General features: G+C 36.0%; 1 protein-coding gene across 10 annotated transcripts in view; it reads right to left on the bottom strand.

Annotated features, from left to right (window-relative positions):
- The window catches only part of LOC134679052 (potassium voltage-gated channel protein Shaker), a 188,028-nt gene that overhangs the window by 57,536 nt on the left and 107,071 nt on the right, over positions 1-23,421 (bottom strand). Inside the window, exon 1 of one of the 10 annotated variants that reach the window (XM_063537873.1) lies at positions 1,327-2,086. The exons of 8 other annotated variants lie outside the window; for them this stretch is intronic. In XM_063537873.1, the coding sequence (XP_063393943.1) occupies positions 1,327-1,436 (110 nt within the window). In that variant the 5' untranslated portion in view covers positions 1,437-2,086. Of the gene's footprint in view, positions 1-1,326; positions 2,087-23,421 lie in introns of those variants that run through there. One more of the 10 variants, XM_063537878.1, reaches the window with a different exon arrangement.

Genomic DNA, 23,421 nt, shown 5'->3' with positions numbered 1-23,421 from the left:
TCACGCCAAAAAATAGTGTATGTTATTTATAAAAAAAACATCTATTCATAATGCAAATAGTTGGATTTCTGGGGGCTAAAAGCCAACAGGATATTTTGATAATATTTTGTTTTTTAAGGCGCGAGAGCCCTTCAACATTGGCCTGATTAAAGATTATGCCGCAATGAAAGGCGTAGTATTCAAAACTAATATCAATTAGCCAAAAAAGCAAAACGGTCCGACAGAGATAATTTCATAATCATTTAGATTTCCAAGTTTGGTTAGGATTGGTTAAGTTTTGGAGGAGAAAACAGACGAGTACGAAACCTCGATTTTTGAGATTTACAGGCGGGATTTTTCGCCTTGTCCTTATCGCACTAGTTTTAGGAGCCGCTTCCATTAGCGAGACGGGTATATTTACCTAAAATATTTAAAACTCAGCTCCTGTTTCGTCTTAACATGCATCACTGGAAATTAAAGAGCGTTTTTTTTTATTGCTATGCTATTAAAATTAGGTAATGTACAATTTTATTGCTATCCTCTTTTAAGTATTGTTATGTTGTAAGTAAAACTAAATAGTGCGAATTAAGACTTTCAAAACTTTAAAATTTACTGATTTTAGATAGGCTGTATTAACAGGCCACTACATGTAGGTTTTTTTAGTGGTGTACCGACTATTGATTTGGCCGACTAGCCGACTAGCCGACTAATCGGCGTTCGGATGGCCGATTAGTCGGCCGACTAGTCGGCTAGTCGGCCAGATCATTAGTTTCCTCCAAGTTCGGTACAGATGCACTTAAGAACAATCGTTTTACCGCTATCGTCGCGATATTTATCTATCTAAACGCAAAAAATGTGGTAAAGCAAAAACATATCTAAGGCTATATTTCATACGGCAACCGGTCGGACATAAAAAAGCGACCATATTGTCAATAATTCGAACAAAAGTTTTCGTAAGCACCCTAAATATGAATTTGGGTAAAATAGATAAAAGCTAATGTTAAATATTAGCTGTTTATTTCATTTTGCCCTGTTTTTCTGTCACTTATAAAGTGCCGACTAATCGGCCATTTTTGCCGACTAGTCGCCGACTAATCGCCGACTACAAATGAGGCCGGATAGTCGGCTTTCCCGACTAGTCGGCGACTAGTCGGTACATCCCTACTTTTTTTGATTTCTTTTCTTATTTGTATGACTAGTTTCCTAGATTTTCCTATAAAGTCAAAATGACGTTTAGATAAATCTGAAAAGATAGAGCTCAATATATCCCGTCGTCGTTTAATACATGTAGTCAGTGTAAGTGTGTGTAGGAGTATGTTCGTGTGTGTGGTGGAGGTAGGTACTCACGCCTCGGTGTTGTCGTCTCTGGACTCGGAGCGCTCGGCGTTGGCCTGGCCGCGGCGATGCCGGGCGCGCTGGTCGTCGCCCAGGCCGTACAGCCCTGCGACCGCTGCCATCGTGCCGTCACACCATTACCGCTCGCACCCGGCCCCACTCATATAGTCAGCGCGGCGGTCGCGCATCGGGCCCGCGGCACAAAATCTTCCGGGGACACCGTGCACATTTTTACCATGTCTCTTAACTACTGCCCTATACGATCAGAGCTAAAATCCCATCACAACCCGCGTACTAACAGTCTTTCGTGCTCCTGTGACAGCTCCGCTGAGCACAGGTGGACCTCGCCTCACCAGGATTCGACTTGGTCGAGTATACGCTAATTAAATATGCTAATTCGAAATATTTGGACGCATTGTTTGGTATAGTACGTAGGTTTAATTTAAATCACAATTTTAATTATTGCATCTTATCATAAGTTTAATTGAAATAACTACTAAGCGAAACTATTATTATCTAAAGATTTATTGTTGTCATTTCTTCGATTCTCATTAAAATTTCATAACGCGTATGTATTTATAGTTCCAGTATCACTGAACGGGGCGAGTTGCTGCATCTGTGAAAGTAATGAGGTTTTTCATTTTATATTTCTGTCTTTTCCCGACGGCATTTATAGATAAGTACCTATTCCGTAACGGTGGTTCCCGCTGCAACTTCTTATCGAACCAACTTGGAAGCTAAAGTGGCTGCGGAAGCGAGATGCATCTTTCTCAGATTTCAAGATTTTATGTAGCAGTCATTATGTATAGAGTGATATCTGTCGTTATATAAATACTACACCCAAATCGTGTTACTACCTATTCGAAGTTTTAAGTTCGATGAGATTGGATCACTTTTGATGAATAGCTTGATTAAAAACATAAAAATATTATTAAGTAGACTTTACCAGGGACTACATTCGCCATAAAAGTCGTTATACCCCTTTTTAAGCTTTTTTAAGACAAGCAGTTACATGGTTATTTTAGGTTGTGGGTAAGTATGTTAGCGTCGAGTGGGCCTCGTCGGCGACCCGGATCAAGATAGTCGCCAAATTAGATCAAGAGGCGCAACTTGGTTGGTCTTTATTTGGCTCAGCCTCATCCCAATGTTCTTGTTTTGCACAAAACTTTCAGGAACATAGAAAAAATGTTCATTCTTCCAGAAGGGGCTCTTTATATTGGATGCATGTGGAGCGCATGATTGGCCCAGGTTGACCCAATAAAACATTGACAAATACTTCAAGGTTCTTGTCCTTACCTACTTAAACATCTTTTACATATTGGAATAAAAAATGACGACTTAGGTACAATAATTTTACAAAAAAAAATCTTCGTCTTCGTCTTCCTTTGTAATACTTCGTTTTTTAGTATTAGAAAAAAGACTACTTACACGTACTTACGTATATTTTTATTGAATAACACTTTTGAAAAATAAGTCACAGCAATTATGTAACATCAGTCAACAATCTGTTTGAACGTTTTTTAATTGGGCCGTTTGTTACAGATTGGACCATGTCTATTTACGTCCTACACGTGAAAGGCTTTAAGAAAAGCTATAAATAAGCACAAGAAAAAGCAAGCGAAGGAGCAACTTTTGACGGATGTTTTAATGAGCGACCGTGTGCCCGGGGTCGCGCTCGAGCACCTCGTCAATTATGTATCATATCATATGTAGTATGACGTACAGCACAATGACCTGTATTTTTTTTTGTTAGAGTTCCGTATCCAAAGGGTAAAAACGGGACCCTATTACTAAGACTTCGCTGTCCGACCGTCTGTCTTTCTGTCACCAGGCTGTACCTAACTCATGAACCGTGATAGCTAGACGATGACGATGATAAGACGATGTAGGTATGTATTTCTGTTGCCGCTATAACACCAAATACTAGAAACAAAATAAAATAAATATTTCAGTGGGGCTCCCATACAACAAACGTGATTTTTTACCGTTTTTTGCGTAATGGTACGGAACCCTTCATGCGCGAGTAAGAATCGCACTTGGCCGGTTTTTTTTTTATCTTCTCCTGGAACTCACGTTAGCATCCCTATTAAATACGTAACAATTATCCATTTTAAATAGGTAACCTTAGCAATTAACATGTAGGGACATGTACATATAAAATAAATTGATCAAGTATTTTCTAATGGGCGCACTGAATTTGATATTTTGTAAGATAATAAGCGAGTAAAATTCATTGAAAATGGATTTCTACCGGCGTTCTCATGCGTACTTATCTACCTACTTGAAACCAATTATTTAGGGCATTGCGAAACCCATATATAATTGATAAGTATATTGACATACTTGAATATAGGTATTATTCGTACCCCTAAAACAGAATAGGAACTGAATAAATAGTTTTCATTCTGTTATTCTGTATTAACAGAGTTCAGAAGTCGAATCCTGATTAAAAAACCTTTTTCTCCTTTGATATTAAATTTACCTTACTATCTACTCATAGTGCTTCTCGCTAAATAAATAATATTGCGCACGAGAAGCTCTATGAGCAATGTCAAGTCGATATCAAAACCCTTAGTAGAAATAGTTAAAGTTCGAATGCGGCTCTGTGGGGGTCTAGTGCCGCTAGTGGCTAGCGCACGTGCTACTCGTATAAGAGTGTTGTTCGAAACTAAGTGCCATGGTGCCAACTGCCGCATTTAATATGCGCCATGAAAGCGGAAAGCAAATTAATATTGGTGTTGTACACAAGCTGCGCCGACCGCGGCCTCCGCCAATGATTTATGGTTACCACCATACCTATCGGCCTATTTGTTCATAGCTCATATTAACGCTGTAGGGTAAGAATTAAACAAACCAAACTTCTCAGTATCGTTAAGTTAGTTACATGTTGTGTCTATAGGCTGAATTAAATGGCTTTTTAAAGCTTAAGTGCAGGGGTCTTAAAACTTAATAATGCGAGGGCCGCAGCCAGGCCATCACTTCCTTTTAATGGACCGGCGGATTATATGAGTTATATATTATGTTTCCATTTTTGGGCCCCTGGTTCAAAAGTTTGACCCACCATAATGTTGAAGCGAAACAAATAATTCATTCCATATTACGTGTAGGGGATTCCATATAATATTACGTGTAGTATCTCCCAGACCAACCCAGATAACGAAATATCGTTTTCACCTCAGCAGCTTGAACAGGGGTACTTTGTTACATAAAACCAGGGCCCTCGCCTTAAGTGTAAGACTTTCCATATTATTTTCCTTGCAATCGAAGTGAAAAGTAGGGTGCATACTCGAGCATATAGCCGTCGCCCAATATTAACATTACCCCTCGTCTGCCGGCGCGGGCTGATAAATTGCTCCGGATAATATGAATTGTTTTATATGCACTTGTAGTATATAGCTAATAACTAGCAAAAAAAAGAAGCCAATAACGCAAATGAAAATTATGCACATAACTACTATTAAAACAAATAACATTTCCACTGTGAAATTAATTGAACAATAAGAATGTTGATTCATTTTTTAGGGTTTCGTTGTCATCTAGAAACCCTTATAGTTTCGCCATGTCCGTTAGTTATTGTAAATACATAATCCATGCATAGCGACAGAACGGTACAAAAAGAACTAAAAAAAGGGTACCTACTGATTCCATACAAAATGACTTTTTTTTTTGGCTTGATCTAATAGTGCGGGATTTCGTTGGATAGGTCTATCAAAACCAATAAGAGTATCCAAATACCATTTAATAATAAAGTTTATAGGTATTTTCGGAACTAATCGCTCCGAAAGAAGAAAACAATATATCGTCCATCATCTAACTTCTGAACCATGGGCCAAAAATATGAATGAAATCGTGAAACAAAAGCTTAATAAATACTTTAAATGAAAATTATAGCGAACATGATCGGTCTAGCCGTTTTTAAGTTATTGCAAAAAAACTTCTCTTCTTAGTAAAAAGACGTAGGTACGAAGCGCTGCGAAGGTACTCCCATAGGTATGCTTGTTTAATGTACATGATACTTACTAATAGCCCCCGTTTGGCCTATTCTGACAGAATGATTACTACGAAACACTACACACACTGAGCGTGGCCCGACATGCTCTTAGCCCATTTTATTTTAGTTTAAGAATTTGAATGTTTTAATAACGTTATCCAAGATACGAATTTACACTCATTTTACGTTGTCCCACCTGTAGCACCTAAACAGGTGTATCAAAGGCGCCTAAATAGCTATTTACTTTAAACAGTGTCTTACGTGACTTTATTGGAACCCACCGGCTCTTAAAATTAGATAGTATCTTTTCGCCTCGTCGAGGAGCGTTCTCCGCTAGCTATCAATCAGTATAAGCCAGATTCATTGAATACTGCCAGGCAGGGGAGACCCTCGCCAGATGGGACCGAAAATGTTGCCATCTTCTCTCTTAACTAGTTCGTTTCGTTGCATTCTGGTTATGTACGAGAATAACATTGTCGAATTTAGCTGACCATTACTAAGTTATTTCGTTGTAGTAAGGTTTTCGAATGATTAGTTACTTATTTAACTGTGGCCACAATAATACTTTTTATAAATACACTGTTAAATCGGTGATCTGGAACCAATTTTTCTAATTCAGTCATCAATGGCGATCACTTTTAACTATGAGACTAATCCCAAAATGACGAAAATAAAATTTCTCTTTCATAGAAAATATCAACATCAGACCATCCGAAATGTATAAGACTGTCATTTTTTTGTGATTTCGGGATTGATCCTATAAATAGTTCAATGTGATCGCCATCGATGACTGAATTAGCAAAATTGGTTTCTGATCGCCGATTAAATTTCTTGGTGTATTTATGTAAACAAAAAGCGCATTAATAATATAATACATATAGGTAAATGTACTTTATAGTTATTTCAACTACAATCGTACTCATGCATAGGTATATGCAAAAGCTAGATAACTTATCTGGGCCGGTTTTTGTTGACGTGTTTTCATTTTTGTTAGATTATGATAAAAATTATCAGGCACACGGAATTTTAGGGAAGTTAAAACTTTTGATTGATTTACTCCTCCTATCAATGAATGCCAAAAGTGAACCGATTGTTTGCAGACAATTATCAAGAACGAGCACACGAACGAAGTTTGAACAAGGATGTTTAAAGTTGTCGCGACGCGCGCTGGCTGTCACGAACAACATAATTCATAATGCTTAAAGCTAGGTTTAGACAAAACCAGTAATGCTGGCGCCAGTCCTCACACAAGCCAGCACTGGTGAGTATAGACAAGCACTAGATTAACGGATTTCTATCTAAAACCTAAGCAACCATAGACTGGACCAACTTTTTAATAAGGCAAGCCATTACAGTTAGATTATATATTATAAAATAAGCTTTTATTTTGATATAATATACGATTAAAGAAAGAAAGTCACAATTTTAGTATAGAATATTAGAATATTATCTATCATTTATTTCTTTTCACAAATAAATAACAGATAGGTAGGAGAGGTAGGAGAGGGTAGATATTCCTTATACCGCATCTTAGGCCAATACGAGGCCAATAACAATAACCCAGCGCTGAATGCCGCTGAAACTGGCTCCGTCTAAACCTAGCTTAAATTTGTGCAGCTTGGCGGGTCGGGTCGGGTGTATCTGGGTGTATCGCTGGAAACTACAAGCTAGAACTGCAACACGTTTAAATATTCAATTATTATGTGTTATGCATTTCTACTGCATACACGAGTACCTATTGTTACTGGCAATTTTGAAGCGGATTTAAAACAAATATACCTGTCAGTAGGAGCACACGGGATGATATCGGATACACGTTTCAGTATAGTTTTTATTTATTTTAGCAATCAATGTTTGTGAAAGTTATCTCAAGAAGTGTACTAGTTAAAAGCTTACAGGTACCTACTCAATACATGATTTTGATTTCGAAATAAAAAAGGGTTTAATTTATAGAAATTTTGGTATCCTATTACATAGAGTCATTTATTTTATACTCGTATAACCGGTTTACATGACAAGAGCGATAATAATAATGTTTGGCAACAGACAGACTGCAAATCAGATTTGTCAAATTGAGGTCATTGTTAATTTATCTCTTACGTAATCATTGATATCGTTAAGATGTTCCCCGACTTATCCAAGACGGCCGGATCGATACAAATAATTAGTTTATTGTTTTGTTTTAAAGGTATTTATATACATAAATTTAGTGATGCTGATGGAAATCATCAATACTTTTGTAAAGTCGGTTATTTTTCTTAAAGATTATTTAATATAGGTACCGTTTTTAACAACTGAAGCGATTTAGATAGCACTAAACCGCTTCCGTTGTTAAAAACGGACGAACGCTATATGTATATATTTCTTATTAATTATTAGTGGCGTCGTTCTACCTGTAGACACCTGTTGATAAAACTCGACCTACTCGCGCTTTTGACCTTCTCGAAACTTTAATATAAACTTAATTACTTACGAGTTCATATGATACCAAGCTTGACTGGTATTACAGGTAGAAGCCGCGTCAAACCTGCTGCCGTATTCGAACTTCAAGATATTCACAGAGACGAAACATACTAGATCCATTCTAGATACGTTATAGTTTAGATATCAACTAGTTCTCTTTCGCAGTGCAATTCGGGCAACCAATGTCACTTTTACGTTAGATAGAGTAAGATACCTATCTATTAGATGTGAACTAGATCTCTAAGTCATATCCTGTGGAAATCGTTCAAGAGTATCTCCAGAATCGCGCAAATGTCAAATTTGACACGTTAGATCTTAAACATATCGTTATCGTATCTTGGTGATATCTAAAAGATGTCTATGTCAAAATTCGAATCGGGCCCCTGGTCCGCCGGAGCCGCTTTTCTCCTCTCCCTTTTTGGGGGCGTAGCCAAGAGTTACTAACGCATTAGATCAGCTTAGGGTCGGTTGCACCAAATCGTCTGTCATCGTTAAAGCGTTCGCTAAATATTATCGTATGGGAAGTTTCCTAATTGACTGCTGAGTGATGTTGATCAGTCCGCTAAATATGCTTGGTGCAACTGGACCTTAAGTATGCGCCATATTTTAAAGTCCTGTGCGTGATGGGTCAAGTACTTAGGAGGGTTTAGTACCTTCATTCGATGCCGAAAAGTCACAACCAAAACACCCTAATGCGAAAGGGAGTACGTTCGCGGCACTTGCGGATTTGTAGCGAAAAATCCATCCCTACGTGTATACAATTTTTATTTCTAGAATATCTAATCACTGAGCTAAATGCGGGGTGGAAATTATACGGGTTCACAATTAACTAGAGTCAGACCAAGTAAAGTCTGCAGCGACTTTGATAAATAATTTCCTAGAAGTTTGACGTTTGCACCACGTAGGCTATCAAAATTGCTGCAGACTTTTCTTTCTCTGACTGTACAAAGTAGGTGCGTAGTTAAATAACAGGCCACTTTTTGATGGTTGGTAGGGTCTCTTCTGTTTATCAATCTTATGGTAATTAATGGGGATTCTACTGTCATACCTCAATCGTTAATACCTACATAGTTAAAGAGCGCGAGTGATCTTTACCAAATGTCAAAGAGGGCTGTCATAATACGTACAGAGCCCAGTCTCGAGGAAGAACTTAACTTCAGAACAACAAATGTCATATAATGACATTTAAGGCCTGTCCAGACGGGAAACATTTTTCGCCAATCTGATGATAAATTTAGCCACTTTCACCAATTATAAATTTATGGTGGTACTTGAGCACTCTAAATTAAAAAAAGCCCCCAAACGCGAACATAAGCGTCAGAAATTGGTATTTTTGCGTCCGCAATACCCAAAAAATCTAGAAATAAATACAATAATATAAGTAACCCTTCTTCGGTTCTTATACAGCTACAATTAAGTAATAAAATAATATTTAGTACAATAGATACTGGCAGCATTAGGATACAATCATTAGAAATGGCTCAAACCCTGCCCAAGCCAAAAATAGCAATGTAAAGGCCTATTCAAATAGTAATTTCTATTTTCTAGTTATCAAACGGTTATGGAAATGATCTGTTAGCTGACACCAGTGACATTTTTGGTTGAAGAAACGACTATTTGAATAGGCTTCCTTGCTATTGAAGACATTTTTAGATATAGTCCATGGCCCCGACGGAAGACCAGCGCTAGCCTTTAGCACCTGCTGAGTCGGGACCATTTCGTGACCATGGTAGTATTACCTGTTGTTTTATCTATAAGTTTTGTCACGAATAAAAACATTCTATTCTATTCTATTCTATTCTATATGCTGCCGTATTCGAACTTCAAGATATTCACAAGAGACGACACGTACTAGATTCATTCTAGATACGTTATAGTTTAGATATCAACTAGTTCTCTTTTGCAGCGCAATTCGAGCAACCAATGTCACTTTTACGTTAGATAGAGTAAGATATCTATTAGATGTGAATTGGATCTCTAAGTCATATCCTGTGGAAATCGTTCAAGACGAGTATCTCTAGAATCGCGCAAATGTCAAATTGACTGGTTAGATCTTAAACATATCGTTATCGTATCTTGGTGATGTCTAAAAGATATCTAATACATGTCTAAATCCAAATCGGGCCCATGATTTGATATTGATCAGAGTCTCAGCGCACTGAATCTTGCACAACTTATTGACCTTATCCGCGCTAGTGCTACGACGGAGTAGCAGCAGGCACTTATTTCCCTGTAATAAAGCGTACTTAGTTTTGAGCAATGTGATACCAATTAGCGTTCAATCAATGCAAGTTTGTGAAGAAGTCCCTACCAATAATGAAAATCTGTGAGTGATCATAATCACAGGCATCACAGCTGACCAGTACCGAATGAAGCAAGCTATAACAGCTCTCGTTTAAGCGCATGTTACGCAAGCATTTTTTCGACAAACTCACTGGTTAATTGTCCATCGTAGGCATAGTATTCTTTGCACTGGGTACATAAAGTAATATATATGTAAGTTTATTTAATTATAGTTTATTTTCGTTAGTATGTATTATATATCGCTATTTTTTTGTCTTAAGTTACCTATTCTGCGTTTTTTTTAATGCCTGCACCTACTACTGTTTCTGTTTAGCCTGGTGGTTGACTGGTAGAAAATGCCTTTAGGCATTAAATCCGCCATTTGCAATAAAGCAATAAAGCATAATTTGCATTGTGCAATAAAGTTTAAAATAAAATTAAAATAAAATAACAGATTGATACGAGTCCTGACCGCGTAGCCAACGTGCCAATCATTAACGCTCCGTAGCGTATCGTAGCAATCTCTCATCACTTTTCCATGTTAGTGCTAGAGACGAATGATGATAATACAATGGACTGCGAAACGTACCGATGCATCAGCTCCGAATCAAAACTCGTCAGTCCACCATATGACAACAACGCATCCTCTCATATTTCGGGTATTGCGTACAGCCGATGAAAGTCTTGATTGTAATTGGGCCGATCAACTTAAAACTCATGTTTCCTAACGTAATCGTAAGAGACACCGGTAAAAGCCATAATTATCATCCGCTCCAGATGCAACCCTGAGGCTAGGTTCACACAGCGTTAATTAACGCTGTTTGAACCTAGACTGATACTGACCACGATCCTTACGCACGAGGGACCGACCCAAGAGAGAGATATAACAAAGGATTTTTTGAACTTGGAACAATTTTTTTTACAAATGTCTTAATTGAAGAGACGTCAAAAGCTTTAGGATCAGTTCCGAAAATAGACGCGACTAGTTTAAAAATTGTACAATAGGTACAATTAAGGAGACGAGAGATGGTAATTGCAATCTGCATTATACTGTTGCAACGCTACTACTGTGGCCTTCATCATCTGATGATGCCAAGGAACTGCTTAACATTTATTTTTCCTCATTGTCAAATAACATTTAACAAGTACCTTTGAGTAACCTTACATATGTAGGTAATTTTATGTAGTTATAGACATGTATATTTTGTATTACGGGGTGGCTTAGCGCATTGCTAAAACTCCCAAGTTAAATAAATGAAAAAAAAAAACTATAGCCTTGACGCGGGCGCTTTATATATAAATTTACTTGACAAAATGAGTGACGTTCGCGGTATCGTCTTGGGTCGTCCCATTAGTTTTTCGTCAAGTTCTTAAATTAGTCCTATTCTGCTTTCGTCACCCATTCTACATTCGTCACAATCGTCGGTGGCTTTCAATGTAGAATGCGTGACGAATGCAGAATAGGACTAATTTAAGAACTTGACGAAAAACGAATGGGGCGATATCACATTCGCTACCGTTTTACCGCTGCGATGACGTTCAATCCGTCACTCATTTTATCAAGGAAATTGACAGTTACAGCAGCGTAACGTAACGTCCACGCCGTAGCAGTAATGTCGCAACAGTAAAGCAGTTTAAATTGACATTCGTATGTCACTTTTAAGTTCAATATCTTGAAACCATTTATTTTTACCCCCGTTTGCTAGGGTTTGCTCATTGCAAATTTACTGTACTATTAAATTTAGCTCCCTACCTAAGGTATGCTTACAATACAATTCACCTTGAGTAATCAAATATTCTTCCATACACGTGTAAAGAAAAACAGCTGGCACGCAGTGATCTTGGAGTTAATCCGTACTTTAAAGGTTTCTTCGCCTTCTAACGGTAGTGAAGAAATTTAATTAGTGGTTTAACTTAGTAATGATGAACAACAGAACTCTGTAAGGGTTTAGTACCTATAACCTAACACTCCATAGTTAAAGTTCATTTAATTTAATAAATATATATGTAAACTTCATGATACCGTTATAACGTTTATTAACCATGTAATTTATTCTCATTTACTTATGAAGGAAATGAAAATAAAAAATGATTTTACTGAAAAATTTTAACTACTTAGTAGTTACCTACTAATAATAAAACAAGGCTGGGCGAGCTGTTGGGGAAATACGGAGTGGCGGCTCTCGAGAGTTGGTCGAGGTCTTAGGCGGTCGGAATGGAAAACAATCGAAGTAATTTACAACGGTAGTCTGTCAAAAGTGCCCAAACCTGTAAAGTGTCGGGTGGTTGACCCATGGGGAGGCATGGGCACCTTTTGACAGGCTTTAGAAAATCTCTTGCAATGTTGAGACTAATTATAGTTGTATAAGTGTACGAGTAAAGAATTTATTACGACTTAAGCCAAATGTACCTAATGCTACATTTCTTGTAACATTTTAACCTCACACAATCAATTACTGTTTGTCTAAAGTTACCTTATTTATTTTCTCGGCACTCGCCCACAGATAAACAAAATGTATCAGTATTTCTATTGTAATAATGAAATTATAGGTGGCTTTTCGAATAACATAGTGGTTTCACAACTTCTATTAAGTATATGAATGTTAATTTTACTTGTAACTAAATAAAAACATAATAAGCGGTATCGATATGAAATAATTGCATGTACGTAGGTACGAGTCCATGTAGATCACCAATTCAACAGTTTGGCATTGTAGAGGTCATTGGCGAGTCTTTGTGACGTAAAGTAGGCATTAAAAGCGTATTTGTAAAAATATATTATGGTAAAAATTATAAATTTAATTTCATTAAATGACTAATCAGTTAACTTGGTTAACTTGGTTAACTTGGTTTACTTTACATATCTGAGAATTGTATTTACGCTATTAACTAAGAATATGCTTTTATAATTTATTGATATAGAGCCTTGTGTGTAGCCTGACCTAAAATATCGCTACTGTTGGCTACTTGCCAACTCTACTGAGAAAAGTACGGCTGCAACAGAGAAAAAGTACGTCCATTAAGTATACTTTTATAGTAGTTGGTAACCTTTTTTCCAATTGTTTTATAACGACGGCTTACTACAAAATTCCGTTAACGGGTAAATATAAAATTGTAAAGCTGCTTTTTTTAAATAGCGGATGTAGACCCCAATGGTGAAACGAGCCAACGTCAATAAGTATATTTTTATTTAACTACTTCTATTTTTGACATAACCGTTGCATTTAAAGGTTACATTCGGATTGCGATTGCAGTTGAAACAGTGGGAAAATATCGCCGCCAATCTGATGAATAAGTTACGAATCGAACATTCTAAACGCGACGGCAATGCGGTAGCGAGAGAAACGCAATTACTAACCCCCTTATTCATAAATCTTTACTGGCCTGATTAAGTTAAATTATATTTTGTACCTTTCTTACTAATCCATACTCGTAAGTCACAATGACAGGTAAGGACAAACGTGTAAGTATTAGCTAATTGTGATTTGTGGCGAGTTTATGAATAAGGGGGTTAATCTGCAACGATGTCCCAGTAACGCCGCGGCAACTGCAACCCGAAAGTATTTAGTTAACTTTAATAATAACCGTTAAATTATATTTGTTTATGTTTTTTAGAATACTTCTAACGATACCTAACTCTAAACATTAAGCACGACAAAAAAGTTCCGCATCCAGTAGAAAGATTTTATTGCGTTTTTTGTTGCGAAAAACTTTTGATTCGTAAAAACATGGCCGTGGGGTAGAAGCAGCTAGATAGGGCCATATCGGATATATAATATGATGATGATGATATCCTGTTATCCCTCATCAGGGACATAGGGCTCTCAGAAGGGATTTCCATTCTTCGCGGTCCAACGCGGCCTCTTATATATAATATAATATATAATATATTCAGACTATATGTTTTAATTTTAGCAATGGTAATTTGTGACTAGTTACCTCAAGAAATACTACGAGCTTACTTAGTCGTGGTTTGTAAAATACACGTAGTCGTGGTTTGTAAAATACACATGTAAAAGCAGTGGCCGGCGTTGGCCCATCGTGTAGAGGAGCCATAACTAATTTTGCTTTCCTCGTAGGTACCTATTCAAAATAAAAAGAAGAGTGATTAACTCATAGAATTTTTAATATCCGATCACACCCGCATACAAGAAGAGAAATTGGTTTTGTTAAATTGTAAGTAGTTATTCTTGATTTTTTTTCCTAAGTATTGGAATTGTGTTAAATGAAATAATTATGATCTCATTTTCTTAGCTATCCGGTGTCACCCCGCCTGCCCTTACTTACTATAAAATGCCACTTACTAAACTAACTCATGCTAGCTAGCGTAGCTGTAGCATGTTTTTTGCATTTAGTATATAAATAGTTTTTTGTTTCTTTTTAGAAATACTTTCAGAAATTGCTCTTTACGTAGGTAGGGTAGGTTGGCAATGTTTTAAAAAGCATATTTTTTCACCCATTGTCAACTATCCAAGAAGGAAAAGCTTGCCTCCCCTCATTATTTATTCATTGTTGGTCGCTATTCATTATTCCTTCCCGGGAATAAGTGGAGATGGAGGAAATAACACCTCGTTTTAACGCATTAGGTTACGTTTAATTAAGCGTAATTATTATTTTTCACGACTTTTTTTTCAAAATTAGTTACCTACTAATAAATTTATACTAAATATTTACTTATCACTATCACTAACTTTATAAAACAAAGTCCGCCGCCGCGTCTGTCTGTTTGTGTGTTTGTATGTTCGCTATAAACTAGAAGACTATACTGAACGGATTTTCATGCTGTTTTCACCTATAACAAGCCTGACTCTTGAGGAAGGTTTTATGTGTATAATTTGTTAACCCGTGCGTAGCCGGGACGGGTTGCTATTATTATTATTAAACAGTGTAATAATATTAGGCACATAATACATACTAGCTTACAAAAGCTAGATGTATTTATTATGGAAAATCATTTTGTCAGTACAAAAACGGCGGCAAATTTCAGTAGAAACAATGTAGACTCTAAGCCCCACTTGCTCACCCAGTGTCAAATTGTACCTACTGGTAACCATGGTAACTTCAGGTTTAACCGGTTAACCCCGGCGTTAGTTGGATGGGGCAAGTGGCGCCGAGGGTCACACTACTTATTTCCATTGGAAAAAACTGAAGGAGAAAGTAAATAGATAATTACTTAAACCAATTACTACACGTGAATGAATAGGGAAGGAATATGATGTATTGAAACCGGATTCTTGAATAATAAACAAGTCAAAAGCACATAAACTATATACTATATTAATTATTGTCCATAGAATTTCATAACCGCTCTACGGTAGGTATGTATTACCTGAACATTTTTAACGTATAAAAGTAACACTACAACGAATGATGTCTCCTTCCTCACTATAAATAAGTAATTAATATCTGAACTATGGCGCGTCCGGACACTGGGACAGATAGGCTGACAGACTTATAAGAGTTCCTTGTTTACTACGAAACCCTAAAAAGTAAACAAATACTAGCGTTGTTATTGTTGTAAAGTTTTATAGAATAGCGGTGTCCCAAAAGGACAACCGCATGCTTGTAACTCCAACTATTACTGGTATTTGGAAAATCGATGATCATTAAATATTGATACAGTTCTTTGTGTTTCGTTTAAGTAAACACTCAACTTCTTTGTAATAACTGATGTTAATAGATTGACAATTTATAACGTTTAAAGCCAAAATAATGCAAATTTTGACACAGTGGTTATGTTTTTGCACAAAAATTGTATCTACCTTACCTACCTATTTCCCACACTGAGAGAAAAATCATCACCAGGAATTAAAAAACAGTTCTGTACTGGGGGAAAAAATGAAGTTTTAGTCATAATTATGGACGTTTTCACTATTTCTGTAAAGTTTATTTATTTCTACAAGCACCTCAGTAATCCCAAATATAATTTCAAAAAACAGATAATAGAAATTGCAAGAACTAATAGAAATTGCAAAAGTCAATTTGTTCCTATTAGTTAACTCTCCTTGTCCCCGGATTAAGTTTATTTTTGTAATTTTAAGTGTATTTTTGTTGTACTTTTAACTCAGTGCATTCAATACGTGTTTATTGTAAGAAATAAAATGATAGTTTGTATTGCAATAGCACTGCTGCATTAATAAACTGTTTGTAATAGGACACAGGCAATGCGCAATCGTAAAACTAGAAGCGTCCGAGAGTCGTGCCGGTGCCGGTGCCGGTGAATAATGCGCCAAGCCCATGCCATTTTAAATTCGGAAAGTTAGCTTCGCGACTGATGTCATGACTACATGGGAATACCCTAAATAAATACTGCAGTTAAGGTGCAACATGTCTGGCACTTGTTTATCAATCGTTACCGTGTAGGTACTATTTATCTTGCAATTATATTAGGTATTAATTACTTACTTAAAGACACATATTTCGCACTCCATTGGCTTAGATACGAGTATATAATCCTTTGCTTTTCCTTTATAATTCCTTTGAAAAATGGTGCCTTTCACCCGAGTTAATCTTTCTTCTTAATTTCCTTTTCATTCAGAACACTTACGAGGAAATTCAATATAGTGAGTCGTTATTTTCTTTAAAAGTCTTCTAGAAATCGATTTTCAACATCTCGGATATATACCTAATATTTGGTATCAATGCATTCAGTATGATGTTTATATTTTAAGTTAAGAGGGAACAACCAATTACCTACATGCAAAATTTTAAGAGTTCCTAACCTTATCGTGGGTTTCCACTGATTAACAGTCCGCCGGACGATATCGGCCTGTCAGTTAGAACAAAATTTTGACAGTTCCGAACAACTGACAGGCCGATACCGTCCGGCGGACTGTAAATCAGTGGGTCCCTTTCCTATTAAAAGTAACTTCTATAATTTTATACATGTAAGTAAAAAGCGAGCCGACAAAATGTTTATCTTAAGTAAGTAAGCTTAGGATTATGGAACGCACCTTACAAATATTATACATTCAATTCGTATTTAAATTGGTTGTCTATGTTGGTTTTTCACATTACGTATGTAGTAGTAAAGTAACCCGCTATTATCTGACGAGCCAAGCACATGCCGGCTGCCGGGCATATCCAACATGTCCTACATGCAATATGCGTTTACACGTCTTGCGGCCATTTATAACCGCTTGCGGCAGCGCCATGTGGGGCTGGCCACAAGATTTAGATAGGTTCGTGAATATACTCCTCGGCCGTTAGTGGCTTTTGACCATTCATAATTACTACGAGTACCATATTTTTTCTCGTATCTGCTGGGTCAGAAACAGTCAGAATTTAATCTATCTTTAAGTCATAATAGGCGGGTATTGTGAATTGATATGTCTAGTCATTTTAAGGGTACTTCCCGAAGACGTAAAATAGGGATGATTTAATTTTTTCGGTCCGATCCTATAGTATAGTGTGGCATGTCGTTGGATACCATCGAGCGGTTTTTTGAAGCAATAGTAGGTAGTCAATTGATAATTTAGACAAAGCAGCGATTGAATTTAGTTTCAGCAATCAAAAGCAAATGTGTATTGTTCCTACGGTAAAAAAAAGAAATTGCCCATATGACAGATTTGACCACATTGACCTCATGTCCTATCAAAAAATTAAGGGGTCTTTTTATTTTTTTATTTATTAAAATAATATATTTATGGCCGTATACGAACGTATCGCCAAACTGAAGGCAGTTTGTTGGCGAAGAGTGCGTTCTCAATTATTATTAAGTATAGTATAAGTATTGAATCAAGGTTTCTGACATTGCTCGGAAACCCAAAAAAAAAATGTCACGATTCAGCCTAACTTTTCAACCATGGGCTCGAAATATCATGAATAAATAAATAAATAGTATTATACACATTGGAGGTTCTTACACAAATCAACTTACATAGTTTCACAGTAAGGTTAATAAGGATTGTGTCAAAGACATATGTAACTCTGTATAAGATAAGTAAAGTCTAAGAAAAAAACATAAGTATCTCGGAAAATAAAGAAAAAATAGACTCTAATAGATGGCGCCCTAACTTTGGCATATAATCGTGTAGATGGCTTCATCGTTTGATATTTTAACTTTTTAACCTATATCAGTGAAAGAACATGCGTCGACGTCATATGGCGGTCTAAAAACAATAAAAAATAAATATTAAAAATAATTTATCCATATGTATATATTGTTTTTGATATTTTTATTAATTTTTATTTTTAGTTTTAATCCTCTGTCGAAACATGGCGGTAAATTTACTATGACAATAAGACTCTATACACTCTATCCTTTGCGTGTGTTGTGGGTACTACAGGCGACGATACCTATATAATAAAATATTTGTACATAAAAATACTTAAATAGATAGAAAACATATATAATACAACTGAGGAACAAAATATTCCTAATAAACACGCAATTAGGACGTAAATGTTGGTCGATTATTTAGTAAGCAATTACTTAGGTAGCTAATTTTTTTTAAATAGAATTACTTAATACGCTGAAAACGACTTATTAAACAGAAAATTAAATTACGTTGAGAATTCTACATTTTTTAAAATCTCATTTTCCAGTCATGATTGGACTTCCATTAAACAGGGTCGATCGATAAGCGCGGCGGCGATCAGTCTCTAAAGTTCAAAATCTATTTCCGATTGCATAGGTATTTTAAGTTAACACCATAAAATTTACCTACAATTGTAGTCATGTAGTAGTTTATGCTAAGGAAATGTAGTAAGTAGAAGAAGGAATAACCTTTAATATAAAAAACGACTTCATAAAACAGTTTCAATTGCTAATAGTAATTTATGTGACTGCTACATAGCAATGCACGCACGAGAACTTTCCAAAGTTGCGAAACTTTCCACATGAGAAATTCTCGGTAACTTCTGAGAATGTTCTCGAGAACGAGAATTTATTTATTTATCGTTGTTTATACCATGAATATTCACGATAGTTTAGGTGTAGTCCTTACCCCCAGAAAATTCCGACTTTTGGTAGTCCGCTTCCGGTCAGAAAAATGTATGACGGCCCGGCCAAACGGTCAGACTTAGCTGGGGGGTGCTCGACCAAATGTCATAGAGGGACCCTGGCAGTTTTTGACGCCGCCATTTTTTTTCAATATGGCCGACATTTTATTTTAACTTTTTTAATTTTGTCCTAGCGCGCTGAAATTTTGGTCACGGAATCTCGGGGTCCCCTAGACACGTATGAAAATTTTTTTTGGAAAAATGCTACAATTGTGGGAAAACAGGCCACTTTTATTTAGTATGGCAACTTTTAAACGGTGCGTGATAGGTGGGGGGTGCTCGACCAAATGTCATAGAGGGCCCTGAGACAAAACAATCTGCATTAAAAAAAAAATCAAAATGGCCGACTTTTTTTTTAATTTTATTCAAGTTGGTCCGAGCGCGCTGAGATTTGGCATGGCGGGAGATAGAGGCCTCTAGATTCTAATTAAACAAAAAAAAAATTTGGAAAATATTGTCGAAAGTCGAAATGTTCTCTGATATACAGTGAGAATTTAAGCAACTTACTGGTAAATTTATCACATCAACAAAATAGCTAACTGTAATAGACAATAATATATGCATAAGAACATTTAGTTTTAAGTTATGCCTATTTAAACTTTATTTCAAGTATATTCTCTTGTTTAAACAATAATTTCCATGTTGCAGGAATGTTCTGAGAACATTCTCGAGAACGTTTCCGCTTTTTGGGAATGTTCTGCAATTTGTACATTGCTACTGCTACATAATAAAAGCTATTCAAATACGATTGTGGGGCATAAAAGGATCACACAAGTATTTGAATGCCTAATTATTGTACAGTTACATACACTGCTTTGATACGTACAAACAAAACGTCGAATGGTCCTCGGTACCTATAGTTCGTTTTTTTTAGCATTAGAAATTAGGTAAACAATCTTGATGAGTCTTTTAATTGAAAAACACATTTTAAAAATAAGTTACGGCAAATATGTAACAATTATGAATCTAATACGATCATTTATATTCTTCTGCTTTCATCAGTAATAGTTTTTGAATTTTAAAAAGCGTTTTTCAATTAAAAGACATGTCAAAATCGCTTACCTTCTTGCAAGTTCTTTCTAATGCTAAAAAAAACGAACTATATGTATATGAAAACTTTTCCACGCATGTCAGGCATCCGTAGTTTTTAGGGTTCCGTACCCAAAGGGTAAAACGGGACCCTATTACTAAGACTTCGCTGTCCGTCCGTCTGTCACCAGGCTGTATCTCACGAACCGTGATAGCTAGACAGTTGAAATTTTCACAGATGATGTATTTCTGTTGCCGCTATAACAACAAATACTAAAAACAGAATAAAATAAAGATTTAAATGGGGCTCCCATACAACAAACGTGATTTTTTACCAAAGTTAAGCAACGTCGGGAGGGGTCAGTACTTGGATGGGTGACCGTTTTCTTTTTGCTTTTTTTTGTTTTTTTTTTGCATTATGGTACGGAACCCTTCGTGCGCGAGTCCGACTCGCACTTGCCCGGTTTTTTTTTTAATTCGTTGTATTTCAAAGACAGATTGAGTGAGACCGTCAAATTGTTTGATATCAAGTAACATGCGAGATTCATCAAAATTGTTTGCAAATGGCATTTCTTTTCGAATCAAAGGTCATCTCGACTGATATCAAAATAGAGGTCCAATCAAAGTCCTTTATTTCTCAGAGTGGTTCTAAATTTGAAAGTAATTAAAATATCGGCTGTTGATAACATGATAACGTAAAGTAAAGATTAGGATTCAACCACAGATGAAGGTTTCTTAATATGTATGTATAGGCCATTAACTTTTTGCTTCTGAAGATAATATTGTAGGGAAGTTATGATATGGAAGTAGATAAAAATATTTAAGACCATAGTGCATGTCAAAACAAAGACTTTGTCCTAGAATAATTCCATTCTGATATTAATCGGCAATTGCATGTAAAAATATGTTTATAAGATTTGAGGAGATCCCTTGATTCCTCGGGAAACCCATCATTCTCGGAATTTAATCTATAACTAGATAAAAATGTCGCTTAAAAAACCTCGCATTCTGAACAAACTTAACGAAGAAGCCAAATCGCCAAATATCAAATACACGTTGTTCAGTAGTTCGTCCTGGTCATCATCAGCAGTTCCATTTTATCATATGTCACTTTTTTGAATGTGAATGTTTAATATGGTAATGGAAATACAAAAAATACATACCTACTATAAAACATAAATACGCTTATAAGATTTAATATTTTTCCAAATTGTTTGATGGTCTCCTAGCCTAGTGGGTAGTACTCTGCCTACTATACTAATCAAGAGGTCCCTGGTTCGAATCCTAAAAGGACATTTTTATTTCTGTGTTCATCACGAATATTATTAAAATTAGTTCCTGAGTTATGGATGTTATCTATGTATATAAGTAGGTATGTATTTATTAGATGTAACTATGTATATCGTCGCTTAGTATTTACGCATATTACAAACTTTGCTTAGTTTGGGGTTAGGTCGATCTGTGTAAAAATGTCCCCAAAACATTTATTTATTTATTTAAATGACAGAGTTCTGAGGTACCTGACAAACATAAAAATAAAACATGCAACCGAATTGAAAATCTCCTTCTTTTAGAATAATAATATATAATTTAGAAATACAGATTGTATCTTGATTTCATTACTGGATTAAGAACACGATCAACACGCATTTGAAAAAATATTGATCTCTAACAACACTCCACTGCTGCTATCGGGGAGGTCAGTAAAAGCACATCGTTTATGGCATTCTCGACGATTTCGACAATGCCCTAAGCAATACATTTAGTTTTATGAGGCACAAATGAAATTTTAATGAAAATATTTGGCATGAAATTATTTGGCTGAAAATATAAGCAAATCTCGAAAATTTATTAATAAGATTAAAATAAATATGTAGAAAAAATTTTGAACCTTCATATTTCAAGAACTGTTTGACGTACTTATGGCGCAGTGGTGGCGGCTTTAATTGTTCCAAATTTAATGTACTTTCAACATTGCAGTAATAACTTATGACATTAAATCCATAGTGTTTTTAATAAAACTGCATATATTTTTAAAAAGTCTGAAATGTTTGCAGTTCTTCACAAACCACGCAAAACGCCTAACTTTTTTTGCTTGTAATAGGTACATAGTTTCATGTTCCTTCAAGGACTCCACGTAACATACCAAAAGTACAGCTTAACATCACGCCTTTTTAGGAGGTTTTTTGTAAGATTTGACCGCTGTAAACTTCGAGTTAGGAAAAGCCAGTATATCTATAGGTATTACCCGGTGCGGTAATGATCCGATCGAACTTGATTGCATGAATTTGATCGAACGGAGGTATTTGTTACCGGAAACCAATTGACCTCGCTTAGAGAATCTGGCTTCAGAAATTCACTTTGAAAATGATCTGCCACTGTATCGGTAAATCTGGGTAAGCGTCTATGCGGCTTGTATTACGAGTATAAGAATACTTGTAGATAATAAAATAACAGCGTTGAAGGGATGATGAATAATGAAGTGTAATCGTTCAAATATATTAAGACAGCAAAGTGTAGAAGATTGAGCAGGAAAGTGGACCCTGTCGCTAGACCGGGAAAACGCAAGGTCGAAGAAGGAAAAGAAGATTGTTAGTTATATATCATAAATAAAACAAGGGGACTTAGCCAAGATGCAATCGTTGAAAGAATACAAAATAATGTATGGAAATAGTCAATTTATAAATAATGTATAAATTGACTACCTTGACTGATTATTACCCATTCACTCACATTAGGCTATGAGGCCGTAAAATTATGTTGTACTACGCGATGTCATACTACCCTTGACATGTTCCTTGGGCATTGACATTTAAGTATTATTCATTACATTACTAACAAATAGCCTTATAAACACTTGAAAATGCATGGCAATTATTCGATTAAGCCAGCAATTTCCTTGCACGCGAAGTATTTATGTAAGTACTGTAACTAGTTATTTGGAATGTAACAAAACGTTGTATGTCAGGGAAGAGAGATGTTTTGCATCTGATCGACAAGGGATATAAGTACTATCTTCTAATCTATTAACCTACTTACGATACCTAATCTAACATTTTGTTGGAAATATCGACGCCGTATGATGTATTAGGTATAAGTAGCCAGTAAGTGTAAGTGTACATTGTTTAATCTACATACCTACATATATTATTATAAGCTCTCTATGATGTGATCATAAGCTCTCTATGAGTAATCGCATGTTACGACCGGCATTGCGGCTTCATTGCTCTGTCGCGGATCAGGCGGAGGGGTCTATATTGTTTCCCAAAAACTTTTGAGTTATAAGGGTTTGCCCGCATTTTCGTTAGTCATAATTTAATTGGTTCAGAAACGCGACT

The sequence above is a fragment of the Cydia fagiglandana genome, chromosome Z (assembly GCF_963556715.1).
Source record: "Cydia fagiglandana chromosome Z, ilCydFagi1.1, whole genome shotgun sequence".
In the NCBI taxonomy this organism is placed as follows: Eukaryota; Metazoa; Arthropoda; class Insecta; order Lepidoptera; family Tortricidae; genus Cydia; species Cydia fagiglandana.
The sequence above is the reverse complement of the archived record's forward strand: the minus strand, read 5'-3'. Positions and strand labels throughout refer to the sequence as shown.